At 35.1% G+C, this 18358-nt stretch overlaps 1 protein-coding gene across 1 annotated transcript in view; it reads left to right on the plus strand.

Annotated features, from left to right (window-relative positions):
- Window positions 1-18152, plus strand: part of SYT10 (synaptotagmin 10) — a 64289-nt gene extending 46137 nt beyond the window's left edge. The window contains exons 5-7 of the mRNA XM_073650367.1: window positions 8766-8937; window positions 9098-9227; window positions 14271-18152. Coding sequence (XP_073506468.1) covers window positions 8766-8937; window positions 9098-9227; window positions 14271-14342 — 374 coding nt within the window. The 3' untranslated portion in view covers window positions 14343-18152. The remainder of the gene's footprint in view (window positions 1-8765; window positions 8938-9097; window positions 9228-14270) is intronic.
- The last annotated feature ends 206 nt before the right edge of the window (window positions 18153-18358 follow it).

Here is an 18358-nt window from a genome sequence, read left to right on the forward strand (position 1 = left end):
ATATAACTACTATAATACTGCCCCTATGTACAAGAATATAACTACTATAATACTGCTCCCTATGTACAAGAATATAACTACTATAATACTGCTCCTATGTACTAGAATATAACTACTATAATACTGCCCCTATGTACAAGAACATAACTACTATAATACTGCCCCATATGTGCAAGAATATAACTACTATAATACTGCCCCTATGTACAAGAATATAACTACTATAATACTGGCCCCTATGTACAAGAACATAACTACTATAATACTGCCCCCTATGTACAAGAATATAGCTACTATAATACTGCCCCCTATGTACAAGAATATAACTACTATAATTTTGCTCCTATGTACAAGAATATAACTACTATAATACTGCTCCTATGTACAAGAATATAACTACTATAATACTGCCCCTATGTACAAGAACATAACTACTATAATACTGCCCCCTATGTGCAAGAATATAGCTACTATAATACTGCCCCTATGTACAAGAATATAACTACTATAATACTGGCCCCTATGTACAAGAACATAACTACTATAATACTGCCCCCTATGTACAAGAATATAGCTACTATAATACTGCCCACTATGTACAAGAATATAACTACTATAATTTTGCTCCTATGTACAAGAATATAACTACTATAATACTGCTCCTATGTATAAGAACATAACTACTATAATACTGCCCCCTATGTACAAGAATATAGCTACTATAATACTGCCCACTATGTACAAGAATATAACTACTATAATTTTGCTCCTATGTACAAGAATATAACTACTATAATACTGCTCCTATGTATAAGAATATAACTACTGTAATACTGCCCCCTATGTACAACAATATAACTACTATAATACTGCTCCTATGTATAAGAATATAACTACTATAATACTGCCCCTATGTACAAGAATATAACTACTATAATACTGCTCCTATGTACAAGAATATAACTACTATAATACTGCCCCTATGTACAAGAACATAACTACTATAATACTGCCCCCTATGTGCAAGAATATAACTACTATAATTTTGCTCCTATGTACAAGAATATAACTACTATAATACTGCTCCTATGTATAAGAATATAACTACTATAATACTGCCCCCTATGTACAAGAATATAACTACTATAATACTGCTCCTATGTATAAGAATATAACTACTATAATACTGCCCCTATGTACAAGAATATAACTACTATAATACTGTCCCTATGTACAAGAATATAACTACTATAATACTGCCCCTATGTACAAGAACATAACTACTATAATACTGCCCCCTATGTGCAAGAATATAACTACTATAATACTGCCCCTATGTACAAGAATATAACTACTATAATACTGGCCCCTATGTACAAGAATATAACTACTATAATACTGCCCCTATGTACAAGAATATAACTACTATAATACTGCTCCTATGTATAAGAATATAACTACTATAATACTGCTCCTATGTACTAGAATATAACTACTATAATACTGCCCCTATGTACAAGAACATAACTACTATAATACTGCCCCCTATGAGCAAGAATATAACTACTATAATACTGCCCCTATGTACAAGAATATAACTACTATAATACTGGCCCCTATGTACAAGAACATAACTACTATAATACTGCCCCCTATGTACAAGAATATAGCTACTATAATACTGCCCCCTATGTACAAGAATATAACTACTATAATTTTGCTCCTATGTACAAGAATATAGCTACTATAATACTGCCCCCTATATACAAGAATATAACTACTATAATACTGCTCCTATGTACAAGAATATAACTACTATAATACTGCCCCTATGTACAAGAATATAACTACTATAATACTGCTCCTATGTACAAGAATATAGCTACTATAATACTGCCCCTATGTACAGGAATATAACTGCTATAATACTGCCCCTATGTACAAGAATATAACTACTACAATACTGCCCCTATGTACAAGAACATAACTACTATAATACTGCCCCCTATGTGCAAGAATATAACTACTATAATACTGCCCCTATGTACAAGAATATAACTACTATAATACTGGCCCCTATGTACAAGAATATAACTACTATAATACTGCCCCTATGTACAAGAATATAACTACTATAATACTGCTCCTATGTACTAGAATATAACTACTATAATACTGCTCCTATGTACTAGAATATAACTACTATAATACTGCCCCTATGTACAAGAACATAACTACTATAATACTGCCCCCTATGTGCAAGAATATAACTACTATAATACTGCCCCTATGTACAAGAATATAACTACTATAATACTGCCCCTATGTACAAGAATATAACTACTATAATACTGGCCCCTATGTACAAGAACATAACTACTATAATACTGCCCCCTATGTGCAAGAATATAACTACTATAATACTGCCCCTATGTACAAGAATATAACTACTATAATACTGGCCCCTATGTACAAGAATATAACTACTATAATACTGCCCCTATGTACAAGAATATAACTACTATAATACTGCTCCTATGTACTAGAATATAACTACTATAATACTGCTCCTATGTACTAGAATATAACTACTATAATACTGCCCCTATGTACAAGAACATAACTACTATAATACTGCCCCCTATGTGCAAGAATATAACTACTATAATACTGCCCCTATGTACAAGAATATAACTACTATAATACTGGCCCCTATGTACAAGAACATAACTACTATAATACTGCCCCCTATGTACAAGAATATAGCTACTATAATACTGCCCCCTATGTACAAGAATATAACTACTATAATACTGCCTCTATGTACAAGAATATAACTACTATAATACTGCCTCCTATGTATGTACAAGAATATAACTACTATAATACTGCTCCTATATACAAGAATATAACTACTATAATACTGCCACTGTGTACAATAATATAACTACTATAATACTGCCCCCTATGTACAAGAATATAGCTACTATAATACTGCCCCCTATGTACAAGAATATAACTACTATAATTTTGCTCCTATGTACAAGAATATAACTACTATAATACTGCTCCTATGTACAAGAATATAACTACTATAATACTGCCCCTATGTACAAGAATATAACTACTATAATACTGCCCCCTATGTGCAAGAATATAACTACTATAATACTGCCCCTATGTACAAGAATATAGCTACTATAATACTGCCCCCTATGTACAAGAATATAACTACTATAATTTTGCTCCTATGTACAAGAATATAGCTACTATAATACTGCCCCCTATATACAAGAATATAACTACTATAATACTGCTCCTATGTACAAGAATATAACTACTATAATACTGCTCCTATGTACAAGAATATAGCTACTATAATACTGCCCCTATGTACAGGAATATAACTGCTATAATACTGCCCCTATGTACAAGAATATAACTACTACAATACTGCCCCTATGTACAAGAACATAACTACTAAAATACTGCCCCCTATGTGCAAGAATATAACTACTATAATACTGCCCCTATGTACAAGAATATAACTACTATAATACTGGCCCCTATGTACAAGAATATAACTACTATAATACTGCCCCTATGTACAAGAATATAACTACTATAATACTGCTCCTATGTACTAGAATATAACTACTATAATACTGCTCCTATGTACTAGAATATAACTACTATAATACTGCCCCTATGTACAAGAACATAACTACTATAATACTGCCCCCTATGTGCAAGAATATAACTACTATAATACTGCCCCTATGTACAAGAATATAACTACTATAATACTGCCCCTATGTACAAGAATATAACTACTATAATACTGGCCCCTATGTACAAGAACATAACTACTATAATACTGCCCCCTATGTACAAGAATATAGCTACTATAATACTGCCCCCTATGTACAAGAATATAACTACTATAATACTGCCTCTATGTACAAGAATATAACTACTATAATACTGCCTCCTATGTACAAGAATATAACTACTATAATACTGCTCCTATATACAAGAATATAACTACTATAATACTGCCACTGTGTACAATAATATAACTACTATAATACTGCCCCCTATGTACAAGAATATAGCTACTATAATACTGCCCCCTATGTACAAGAATATAACTACTATAATTTTGCTCCTATGTACAAGAATATAACTACTATAATACTGCTCCTATGTATAAGAATATAACTACTATAATACTGCCCCTATGTACAAGAACATAACTACTATAATACTGCCCCCTATGTGCAAGAATATAACTACTATAATTTTGCTCCTATGTACAAGAATATAGCTACTATAATACTGCCCCCTATATACAAGAATATAACTACTATAATACTGCTCCTATGTACAAGAATATAACTACTATAATACTGCCCCTATGTACAAGAACATAACTACTATAATACTGCCCCCTATGTGCAAGAATATAACTACTATAATACTGCCCCTATGTACAAGAATATAACTACTATAATACTGGCCCCTATGTACAAGAATATAACTACTATAATACTGCCCCTATGTACAAGAATATAACTACTATAATACTGCTCCTATGTACTAGAATATAACTACTATAATACTGCTCCTATGTACTAGAATATAACTACTATAATACTGCCCCTATGTACAAGAATATAACTACTATAATACTGCCCCTATGTACAAGAATATAACTACTATAATACTGGCCCCTATGTACAAGAACATAACTACTATAATACTGCCCCCTATGTACAAGAATATAGCTACTATAATACTGCCCCCTATGTACAAGAATATAACTACTATAATACTGCCTCTATGTACAAGAATATAACTACTATAATACTGCCTCCTATGTACAAGAATATAACTACTATAATACTGCTCCTATATACAAGAATATAACTACTATAATACTGCCACTGTGTACAATAATATAACTACTATAATACTGCCCCCTATGTACAAGAATATAGCTACTATAATACTGCCCCCTATGTACAAGAATATAACTACTATAATTTTGCTCCTATGTACAAGAATATAACTACTATAATACTGCTCCTATGTATAAGAATATAACTACTATAATACTGCCCCTATGTACAAGAACATAACTACTATAATACTGCCCCCTATGTGCAAGAATATAACTACTATAATTTTGCTCCTATGTACAAGAATATAGCTACTATAATACTGCCCCCTATATACAAGAATATAGCTACTATAATACTGCTCCTATGTACAAGAATATAACTACTATAATACTGCCCCTATGTACAAGAATATAACTACTATAATACTGCTCCTATGTACAAGAATATAACTACTATAATACTGCCCCTATGTACAAGAACATAACTACTATAATACTGCCCCCTATGTGCAAGAATATAACTACTATAATACTGCCCCTATGTACAAGAATATAACTACTATAATACTGGCCCCTATGTACAAGAATATAACTACTATAATACTGCCCCTATGTACAAGAATATAACTACTATAATACTGCTCCTATGTACTAGAATATAACTACTATAATACTGCTCCTATGTACTAGAATATAACTACTATAATACTGCCCCTATGTACAAGAACATAACTACTATAATACTGCCCCCTATGTGCAAGAATATAACTACTATAATACTGCCCCTATGTACAAGAATATAACTACTATAATACTGCCCCTATGTACAAGAATATAACTACTATAATACTGGCCCCTATGTACAAGAACATAACTACTATAATACTGCCCCCTATGTACAAGAATATAGCTACTATAATACTGCCCCCTATGTACAAGAATATAACTACTATAATACTGCCTCTATGTACAAGAATATAACTACTATAATACTGCCTCCTATGTACAAGAATATAACTACTATAATACTGCTCCTATATACAAGAATATAACTACTATAATACTGCCACTGTGTACAATAATATAACTACTATAATACTGCCCCCTATGTACAAGAATATAGCTACTATAATACTGCCCCCTGTGTACAAGAATATAACTACTATAATTTTGCTCCTATGTACAAGAATATAACTACTATAATACTGCTCCTATGTATAAGAATATAACTACTATAATACTGCCCCTATGTACAAGAATATAACTACTATAATACTGCTCCTATGTATAAGAATATAACTACTATAATACTGCCCCTATTTACAAGAATATAACTACTATAATACTGCCCCTATGTACAAGAATATAACTACTATAATACTGCTCCTATGTACAAGAATATAACTACTATAATACTGCCCCTATGTACAGGAATATAACTACTATAATACTGCCCCTATGTACAAGAACATAACTACTATAATACTGCCCCCTATGTGCAAGAATATAACTACTATAATACTGCCCCTATGTACAAGAATATAACTACTATAATACTGCCCCTATGTACAAGAACATAACTACTATAATACTGCCCCCTATGTGCAAGAATATAACTACTATAATACTGCCCCTATGTACAAGAATATAACTACTATAATACTGGCCCCTATGTACAAGAATATAACTACTATAATACTGCCCCTATGTACAAGAATATAACTACTATAATACTGCTCCTATGTATAAGAATATAACTACTATAATACTGCTCCTATGTACTAGAATATAACTACTATAATACTGCCCCCTATGTGCAAGAATATAACTACTATAATACTGCCCCTATGTACAAGAATATAACTACTATAATACTGGCCCCTATGTACAAGAACATAACTACTATAATACTGCCCCCTATGTACAAGAATATAGCTACTATAATACTGCCCCCTATGTACAAGAATATAACTACTATAATTTTGCTCCTATGTACAAGAATATAACTACTATAATACTGCTCCTATGTACAAGAATATAACTACTATAATACTGCACCTATGTACTAGAATATAACTACTATAATACTGCCCCTATGTACAAGAACATAACTACTATAATACTGCCCCCTATGTACAAGAATATAGCTACTATAATACTGCCCCCTATGTACAAGAATATAACTACTATAATTTTGCTCCTATGTACAAGAATATAACTACTATAATACTGCCCCTATGTACAAGAATATAACTACTATAATACTGCTCCTATGTACAAGAATATAGCTACTATAATACTGCCCCTATGTACAGGAATATAACTGCTATAATACTGCCCCTATGTACAAGAATATAACTACTATAATACTGCCCCTATGTACAAGAACATAACTACTATAATACTGCCCCCTATGTGCAAGAATATAACTACTATAATACTGGCCCCTATGTACAGGAATATAACTCCTATAATACTGCCCACTATGTACAAGAATATAACTACTATAATACTGCCCCCTATGTACAAGAATATAACTACTATAATACTGCTCCTATGTACAAGAATATAACTACTATAATACTGCCCCCTATGTACAAGAATATAACTAATATAATACTGCTCCTATGTACAAGAATATAACTACTATAATTTTGCTCCTATGTACAAGAATATAACTACTATAATACTGCCCCTATGTACAAGAATATAACTACTATAATACTGCTCCTATGTACAAGAATATAGCTACTATAATACTGCCCCTATGTACAGGAATATAACTGCTATAATACTGCCCCTATGTACAAGAATATAACTACTATAATACTGCCCCTATGTACAAGAATATAACTACTATAATACTGCCCCTATGTACAAGAACATAACTACTATAATACTGCCCCCTATGTGCAAGAATATAACTACTATAATACTGCCCCTATGTACAAGAATATAACTACTATAATACTGCCCACTATGTACAAGAATATAACTACTATAATACTGCCCCTATGTACAAGAATATAACTACTATAATACTGCTCCTATGTACAAGAATATAACTACTATAATACTGCCCCCTATGTACAAGAATATAACTACTATAATACTGCCCCCTATGTGCAAGAATATAACTACTATAATACTGCCCCTATGTACAAGAATATAACTACTATAATACTGCCCACTATGTACAAGAATATAACTACTATAATACTGCCCCTATGTACAAGAATATAACTACTATAATACTGCTCCTATGTACAAGAATATAACTACTATAATACTGCCCCCTATGTACAAGAATATAACTAATATAATACTGCTCCTATGTACAAGAATATAACTACTATAATTTTGCTCCTATGTACAAGAATATAACTACTATAATACTGCCCCTATGTACAAGAATATAACTACTATAATACTGCTCCTATGTACAAGAATATAGCTACTATAATACTGCCCCTATGTACAGGAATATAACTGCTATAATACTGCCCCTATGTACAAGAATATAACTACTATAATACTGCCCCTATGTACAAGAACATAACTACTATAATACTGCTCCCTATGTACAAGAATATAACTACTATAATACTGCTCCTATGTACAAGAATATAACTACTATAATACTGCCCCCTATGTACAAGAATATAACTACTATAATACTGCTCCTATGTACAAGAATATAACTACTATAATACTGCCCCCTATGTGCAAGAATATAGCTACTATAATACTGCCCCCTATATACAAGAATATAACTACTATAATACTGCTCCTATGTACTGGAATATAACTACCATCACCCTTTCTCCTCTGTGTTTCTCTCTCGTCCTCGCTCTGCTCTCAGATCCTTATGTGAAGGTGTCACTGATGTGTGATGGTCGTAGATTGAAGAAACGCAAAACCACCACAAAGAAGAACACCTTAAACCCGGTCTACAACGAGGCCATCATATTCGACATCCCTCCGGAGAACATGGACCAAGTCAGCCTGTCCATCGCCGTGATGGATTATGATCGGTATTAGCTTTGTCATTTGAGATGAAGAGATATTTCCCTTTTATTTCTAGAGATCCCCTCTAATCCTTTGTTTTTCGCGCGGCTCCCGGGGGATTGGTCTTCGGAGGATGAATGTTTTGGCCGCGGATTTTCATTATTTTGATCTGACTTCTCCTTACAGGGTTGGACACAATGAAGTGATCGGGGTGTGCAGAACTGGAGTGGATGCCGAGGGGCTCGGCAGAGACCACTGGAACGAGATGTTGGCATACCCAAGAAAACCAATTACCCACTGGCACTCGTTAGTGGAGGTAACGAGAAGTCAACTTTTTTCCATCCGTGACTAATTTAACCGTTTCATCTTTCCATTTCCTTGAATTTGTGGTGCTAAAGAAAAGTAGATCTTCTGCCCATAGACCCCCTGAGATCGCTCCTATAGGTCAAAAATGGCCTGAAAACTTAAAGCTGAAATCTGATTGTCTGATATTTGTTAATTCTTAAAAATAAATAGACCCCATGGTATTAAAACTTTTGACTTTACCTAAACTTTTTTTTTTTATCAGATTTTTCAGATTTTCCACTAAATAGTTCAGCCACTGCATAAAAATCCAGAGAGGAATGAATGGGGAGGAGCCACAAAAAGGGGAGGAGACAACCATAACTGTACTAGAAAATTGGCTGTTGTAACATGATTACTTTGGCTAAAGACGGAGTTTGGGACCCAGGACCGAACTTTTAGGTAGAAAGTTATATTTACTTATAGATTTATATTATTTTTATATATTTAGTTCTTTTTAGTAATTTTAGATTTAATGATTAGGATTTATATTATTATTTATTATTTTTGGGATTTTTTTTTTTAAATTATTTAAAATAGGTCAAAATAAAAAATTATTATTATTTTTTTTTTTTTCTTGTATATATCCGGATGCAGAGACAGAAGTTTTTGAAATCGGAAGAAAGTTACATTTACTTTACATTGTTTTTTTTATTATTATTATTTAAAATGTTAAGGATTTTCCCGAAATAAAAAAAAAAAAATCTAAAAAAAATAAAATAAATATTTATTTAAATTTTTAGGCTTTTCCCGAAATAAAAAAATTAAAATAAAAAAAAATATATAAGTAAATATAACTTTCTTCCTATTTCAAAAACTATATATTATATATAAAAAATATATATATAATATTTTTCGGACCATAAGACACACCTAGGTTTTAGAGGAGGAAAATAGAAAAAAAAATGTAAGCAAAAAATATGGTCATGATGCCCTGTTAAGAGGGAGCTGGTCTGCTGCTGACACTGGTATAGGGGTAATGTCCCCCAATTCTGATAATATCCCCCATCCTGATAGATATGCCCCCCCCTTCCTATTATATGTGGCCTCCATCCCCATCCTGGTATGCATGGCACCCCTCCATCCTGGTATGCATGGCACCCCTCCATCCTGGTATGCATGGCACCCCTCCATCCTGGTATGCATGGCACCCCTCCATCCTGATATGCATGGCACCCCTCCATCCTGATATGCATGGCACCCCTCCATCCTGATATGCATGGCACCCCTCATCCTTATCCTGGTATGCATGGCACAGCAATCCCCATCCTGGTATGCATGGCACCCCTCATCCCTATCCTGGTATGCGTGGCACAGCAATCCCCATCCTGGTATGCATGGCAACTCTCATCCCTGTCCTGGTATGCATGGCAACTCTCATCCCTGTCCTGGTATGCATGGCAACTCTCATCCCTGTCGTGGTATGCATGGCAACCCTCATCCTTATCCTGGTATGCATGGTCCCTGCATCCTTATCCTGGTATGCGTGGCACCCCTCATCCCTATCTTGGTATGCATGGCACAGCAATCCCTCATTCTGGTATGCATGGTCCCCTCATCCTTATCCTGGTATGCATGGCTCCCTCATCCTTATCCTAGTATGCATGGCCCCTTCATCCTTATCCTGGTATGTATGGCCCCCTCATCCCTATCCTGGTATGTATGATCCCCTTCATCCTTATCCTGGTATGTATGATCCCCTTCATCCTTATCCTGGTATGTATGATCCCCTTCATCCTTATCCTGGTATGTATGATTCCCTTCATCCTTATCCTGGTATGTATGATCCCCTTCATCCTTATCCTGGTATGTATGGCCCCCTTTTTCTTATCCTGGTATGTATGGCCCCCATCATCCTTATTCTGGTATGTATGATCCCCCTCATCCTTATCCTGGTATGTATGGCCCCTCATCCTTATTCTGGTATGTATGATCCCCCCTCAACCTTATCCTGGTATGCATGGTCCCCTTAATCCCCATCATGCTGCACATAAAAAAAATAAACACTCCTACTCCCCTTTGTTCTCTCCTCCAGCGCTGCGTCCGGTCTGCCCACACTGATCTCTCCATGTGAGCCGCGCATAACATCACTGCCATACGCGGCTCACAAGGAGAGATCAGCTGCCGGAAATGACTGCTCCCCGCACCGAGACTGTGTGCAGTGACTTCATGCTCATTAATAGGGCACACAGTGTATCCACAGCGCGGCTCCTGCTGCTGCCGGGCGATCGCGTGTGCCCGCTATTAAAGGGCATGAATATTCACCCCCTCCCCAAGCCCATGGGGAACACAAATGTTCTTTTATTTATTTATTTATTTATTTATTTATTTTCATATTGGACAAAGCCTTAAAATTCAACATTTAAATAAATAAAAAAAATCCCAAAATTATAAATTAATTTTTTTTTTAAAAATCCCTATTTATTTAAATATTCAATTTTTAAGGCTTTTTCCCAACTGAGAAAATAAATAAATGAATTTAAAAAAAATTACGTAAATATAACTTCCCATAACTTCTGTCCCTGCATCCGGACATCTAAAATAATAAAGTAAAAAATAAATTACAAAAATATATTTTTATTTATAACTTTTATGAACCCAAATGCAGAGCTAGAACTTCCTTATGTAAGACAAAAGTTAGATCTATTTATTTACAATTTTTTTCACAAATACAGAACTTCCTGATACAGGAAGACAGTTTTATATTTACCTTATTTATTTATTTTTTCATTAATCTTTGGATTAAAAAAAATTTGGAAATTTTTTTTTTTTGAGGGGTGGGCTTGTCCAAAATATATAAGAAAAAATATATATAACTAAATATAACTTTCTTTGTACTTGTTGGAAGTTCTGTCCCTGCATTTGGATATGTAAAATAATGAATTAAAATATTTTTTGTATTAATGTAGAAAAATTCCCAAAGGGGTATAATTTCCAAAATAGGGTCACTTGAGGGGGGATTCTGCTCTTGTAGCACGTAGGGTCTCTGTATATGGAGTCTGCAAACTATTCTCACTGTGTGGCTAAGCAGTACTGTACAGCCACGTATGGGGTATTTTGTTACCAATTTTGCTGCCATTTTTACCCATTTCCCAGTGTGAAGAATTTAAAATCTGGGGCTAAAACTAAATTATGGTGGTGAATATGTAATTATTTTTGCTTAACTGCCCAATAGTATAAAATTCTGTGACCCACCTGTGGTGTCAATATGATCACTGCACTCCTAGATGAATTCATTGAGAGGTGTAGTTTGTAAGATGGGGGTCTATTATGGGGGGTTCTGCTGTTCTGGCACCTCAGGGGCTCTACCAATGTGTCATGGCACGGTCAAACCAGTCCAGCAAAATCTGAACTCCAATATGGCGCTTCTCCTCTTCTGAGCTTTGCACTGTGCCTCAAAGTTAGTTTTTGACCACGTATGGGGTATCAGCATACTCCGGAGAAAGTGCACAACAAAGTTTGGGGTCCATTTTCTCCTGCTATCCTTGTGAAAATGAAAAAAAATGGGGCTAAAACAACATTTTTATGGGAATTTTTTTTTTTTAATTTTCTCGGTTCAACGTCAAATTCTGTGAAGCACCCGTTCTAGATGAATTCCCTGAGGCGTCTAGTTTCCAAATTAGGATCACTTGTGGGGGAGTTTCCACTGTTTAGGCACATCGGGGGCTCTCCAAACGCGACATGACACCCGCAGACCATTCCATCAAAGTCTGCATCTTAAAATGTCACTCCTTCCTTTCCGAGCCATGCCGTGCGCCAAAACAATAGTTTTACCCCACATGTGGGGTATCTGCGTGCTCAGAAGAAATTGCACAACATATTTTGGGGTCTATTTTCTTCTCTTACCCTTGTGAAAATGCAAAATATGGGGCTAAGAAACTTTTTTTTTTTGTGGCAAAAAATGTGATTTTTCTTTTTTTCTATTTTCACGGCTTAACATTATAAACTTCTGTGAAGCACTTGGGGGCTCAAGGTGCTCACTGCACATCTAGATAAGTTCCTTGAGGGGTCTAGTTTCTAAAATGGTGTCACTTGTGGGGGGTTTCCACTGATAAGGCACATCAGGGGCTCTCCAAACCCAACATGGCATCTGCTGATAATTCCAGCAAATTTTACATTCAAAAAGTTAAATGGCGCTCCTTCCCTTCCGAGCCCTACCGTGGGGCCAGTGTTTTTTCCCCACATATCGGATATCTGTGTGCTCAGTCGAAATTTCACAACAAATTTTGGGGTCCATTTTCTCCTGTTACCCTAGTGAAAATAAAAAAAAAATGGGCCTAAAGTAAAATTTTTGTAAAAGAAAAAAAAAAATTAAATGTTAATTTTTTCCTTCCGCATTCTATGAATTCCTGTGAAGCACCTGAAGGGTTCATAAACTTCTTAAATGTGGTTTTGAGCACCTTGAGGGGTACAGTTTTTAGAATGATGTCACTTTTGGATATTTTCTGTCACTTAGACTCACAAAGTCACTTCAAATGTGATGTGGTCCCTAAAAAAAAAAAAAAAAATGGTTTTGTAAATTTTGTTGGAAAAATGATAAATCGCTGGTCAACGTTTAACCCTTCGAACGTCTTAACGAAAAAAATAATGTTCAAAAATTGTGCTGATGTAAAGTAGACATGTGGGAAATGTTATTTATTAACTATTTCTTATGATATAACTCACTGATTTAACGGCATAAAACTTCAAAGCTTGAAAATTGCGAAATTTTTGCCAAATTTCCATTTTTTTTACACAAATAAACGCAAGAGATATAGAAGAAATTTTACCACAATCATGAAGTACAATATGTCACGAAAAAACAATCTCAGAGTCAGGGGGATCCGTTGAAGCGTTCCAGAGTAATTACCTCATAAAGTGACAGTGGTCAGAATTGTAAAATTTTTGCCTGGTCATGAAGGTGAAAACCGGCTCGGGGGTGAAGAGGTTAAATATATATATTTTTTAACATTTTTGAACAAAACCTCAAATACATAAAAAACTATAAATAAAACCATAATAAATTCTGTATTTCCAGATGCCGGGCAGAGCTACTAGTTTTGACAGTCAAGGATCCTGTTCTTCTCCAAAGCCTCCGTTGACACCTTAGAACCGCCGGTACGAGGTCTTACACGTCAACCACTTGCCTAAAAAAAACACACACGTGGCCACATCCAGGAGCTCGGTGCACAGCAGCCAATCAGAAGTGAGTTAATTTTACAACGTGCCAACACTCATCGTCTCCAGTAAGAGCACGGTAGTCCGCCCCGCCGAAAAAACAGGAACCGGATCTGACACCGACACAAGAATTGTGAGGGCACTTTCGTTATTCCTTGTGGTGGGTCTCCCTGAAATATGTTGTACTGAACACAAACGCACTCAGGAGTAATATTTCTATGTTGTTCTTTTTTTTTTTTTTTATATATATATCGATTTCTATAACCGAACGAGAGAAAGCAGTGCATTCTGGGTGTAGGGCTCCGCCCATTTATGACTCCGCCTAAATCCGTTTGGGCTTAACCATCAAACCAGCGGTAAAACTTTGACCACCTCGAATGAAAGTTCTGCCTTTAAGTAAGTAAAGTCTCTCCAAATTTTATGCAGAATTCAAAAAGAAAAATTTTTGAAAAACCACATTTCCATATTTTTGTAAAATTTCCATTCTGCACAATTAATGTTTGGGCTCCGGGGAGGGGGAAGGTTTAGCTAGAGATTTTTGTCAGGGAGGGGGAGGAAGGGTTCTAAAAGTTGAATTTTGTTTTCTCCGGAGACGAAATTCAGGATTGTAATTTTGAAAAAAAATATCTAAAATTTTTGATCGGATTTTTAGCAGCCACTATTTATGGGTTAGGGCGACATCGTTTTAGGAGTTTTATATCCATTAAGCTTAAAGGGTCCAACAGTAAAACCATTGGAAATTGAAAAATTTTCAAAATTGGCAAGAGAGCTCAACGACAGACAGACCGGCCCGGTCAATTTACCAATCTGTTTAGGTCAATTTTGGCTTTATTTTTGGTGCGCGGTACCGTATGGACTTACTAAGTACCCTTTATTAAAGGAGTCCTATAAATGATCCCATTTTAAAGGGAAGACTTCCTTCTAATTTACTAACTCGAAAAGTTGCGCACTTGCTCGAGTCAACAGCAGCCAATCAGAACTTTGCCATCATTACTTTTCCGGCACGTACTGATTGACTCCTCCTATGGTTCAGTGATAATTTTGCACCAAAAATGTTAAGTTAATTAACTAAGTCCATGTAGGCTTTTCAAAAATATTTATATCGGGCCAAATTTGTTTTTAATTTGGTATTCAGTTGAAATGTTGCCATGTTGTTGAGTTATTGGGCAGGAAGTCTCCTGTGCGTATAGTAAATGTTTCCCCCAGTGTCATTGGGTCTACTCGAAAACCACTGTAGTAACGGTTTCTTATGAACCTACTTTTGTTTTTTAACTTACCGTTCCTTTAAGTAAAATCCACCCAGATAGAAGGGATTCCATTGGACGAAGAAATTATTCCTTCGTGATATTCTTACACAGACTTAATGTTTTTGGTCTTATATTGGTTTTTCGGGACTTGGTCTTACTCCATACCATTGACTTTTTTTCTGGTGCTGCCACTGCCAGTCTTGAGATAGATTGACATTTTTCTACAAAAAAAAATGTAAAATGTCCCAGAATTACAACAAAAAAAAGAATAAAAAATTGGAAAAATCACTAAGTTTTAGAATTTTACAAATGTATCCTGGTAGAACGGCAAAAAAAAAAATGTTTTTGTTCCCGACTAACGAACATCCGACTTGCATAGGAGTCAGTTACGAACATAAGATGTAAAAAAATCCAAAACTTATAGTCCACTCATCTCCAATCTCTCCGGCCACCCTGCTGCTCACCGCCCACCCGTCATCCAGTCCTCTTTTTTTTTTTTTTCTGCTGTCACGCCTCAGAAGCCAGGATGTGGCCAGAAGTTCTGGCCTCTAATGAAAAGTCCAGAGATGCGATAAGAAGAGGAGGATCGGATAACGGGAAGCGATCGGTAGGACGACCTTAGAGATCAGTGATGAGGTGAGTATTTTTAAGTACATTTTTTTTTCCAACTCTAACATTAAAAATTCAGGTTACTAGGGAATCAATCTAGTTTGTAACACGGGGACTGCCTGTATTTGGAAATCTTCACATATGACCTATTGTTAGGTTTTCACTAATAATAATTTCTTATTTATTTTTAAACAGGATGTGCACAGTGCCTTATCCCTTTGAAAAAAAAAATTTCAGCATTTCCAGAGAGATGAATGATCAGTTCCCTGTATGAATCGGGACTATTATTAGCAGTCGCCCCTGACCTTATGATTTTCTGGCACTTGTCGGGGGAGTCCATTAGACCCATCGCCTATTATAATGTTGATGAAAGAGCCAATTAACACAGGGGCTGTCTGTTGCTATGACACGGGCCATTCAATGCCTGCGCAGACAGTCGTGCTAGCACACAAAGAGCCGTCCCTGCGCTGTGCAGCAGCGGAAATGCTATAGACCGGGGGAAAAAAAATCTAAAATTCTTACAGGGAGGTCACTGCTTATTTTTCCATGCAGAGCAAATGAGATATTGAACTAATCTACACGTAGATATTAGATAATATTCTCTTGGAAAAAAAAAACATTTTGGCAAACGATCCTTGCGAATTCGGGACATGCGAAGATGATTGGGCCCGGTTTCACTGTTTTCCGCCATCCATCAGTAACCAGGTCCTTTGTGGCCCACATTGATTTTAACGGCATGATAACATTTTTCGCTGAGTTCCCGGTTAAGCTGATCAATTTCCTAGAAGTTCTGTGGTCTATGTGGAGTCCAATCCCATAGAAAATTGCACTTCAAGACTCCTATATCTAGGAAAAGTTGAATTTTGGCAATTCTTCCAATCAAAAATGTCTAATTTTTTTAATCTTATTTTATTCCCGTCGTTCCCCTGAGTATTTTGTTTTTTTTCTTTTTTCAAATCCGACTTACGGTTCCAGAGATATTTTTTAATTTTTATAGTCTTTACTACGAGGGCGGAGCTCACAAAAGACACGCCCCTGAGGATCCTGTGAGCAAGGCCCTGATTGGTGAAGATCATAAAAAGGCCAATATCTTTGGAACTATATGTCGGATTGAAAAAAAATTTGAATACTCCGGAGAGCAGAGAACAATATCTGCCTACTTTTTCACCTGGGAATGACAAACATATTTTTTTTTTGTTATGTAAAATTGAAAGTCTTGGCCCTAAATTTTTAAATAGTTGAAAATTTGTTCTGTAGGATGATTTTTATTACTTTCAATTCCCAAAAGAGAAGGAACTCATCGACACTTTTTTTTTTTTTTTTAAATTTTTTAGCATTTTATTTTTCCTCCGTTCCTGTTGTGGCATCAACCTGGCAACATTCGAGCAATTTTGGACCAATTGTAAAATATTTTTAAAATTAATTTCACCAATGAATTGACGCTTTCTCCTGCCTACTAGTGCCAAAAAATTCCCCAAAAAAAAAAATTCCAATTGTTTTGACTTACACAATTTTTGGACGATTAATGTAATCCAGCGAAGCAAAAATAAAGTATATTTTCTAGTTTTTTTTATTTTATGTTTATTTTTTTTATTTTTTTTAAATTCCCCAAATCATCAATGAAGGACGTAGATTAATATCTACCATTATTTTTCCCTTTGATTCCTGCCTGTGACACTTTATTTGAATGTACTTCTATGTGGAGCGTTGTGTGTTTCTGAACCTCACAATACACTGTAGCAGCAATATCTCGAGACTGTTATAAATCAATTCCAGGTAGTATGGTTTGATATTTACCAATACAAGAATTAACTTCAAATCTGAACAGACGTTTATGCTTCGAAGAGGCCATTATTGGCTCAAAAGGGAATTTTATCAATGGGGGCGGGGGGGGGGTGGAAAAAGCACAATTTTTATTATATTTTTGAATTATTTCTGTCTTTATGGATCATTAATGATCTAAAATTGTAGATTTTACAAAGTTGAATTCTCAAACCTATTAGAATGTGATTTATATAAATTGCCAGTAATATATTTTACATTTTCTGTGAAATTCCATTTGTTATATTTTATTATTATTATTTATTTTAAA

Source organism: Phyllobates terribilis, unplaced genomic scaffold (genome assembly GCF_046119375.1).
Source record: "Phyllobates terribilis strain yellow unplaced genomic scaffold, ASM4611937v1 Scaffold_10__3_contigs__length_209671492, whole genome shotgun sequence".
In the NCBI taxonomy this organism is placed as follows: Eukaryota; Metazoa; Chordata; class Amphibia; order Anura; family Dendrobatidae; genus Phyllobates; species Phyllobates terribilis.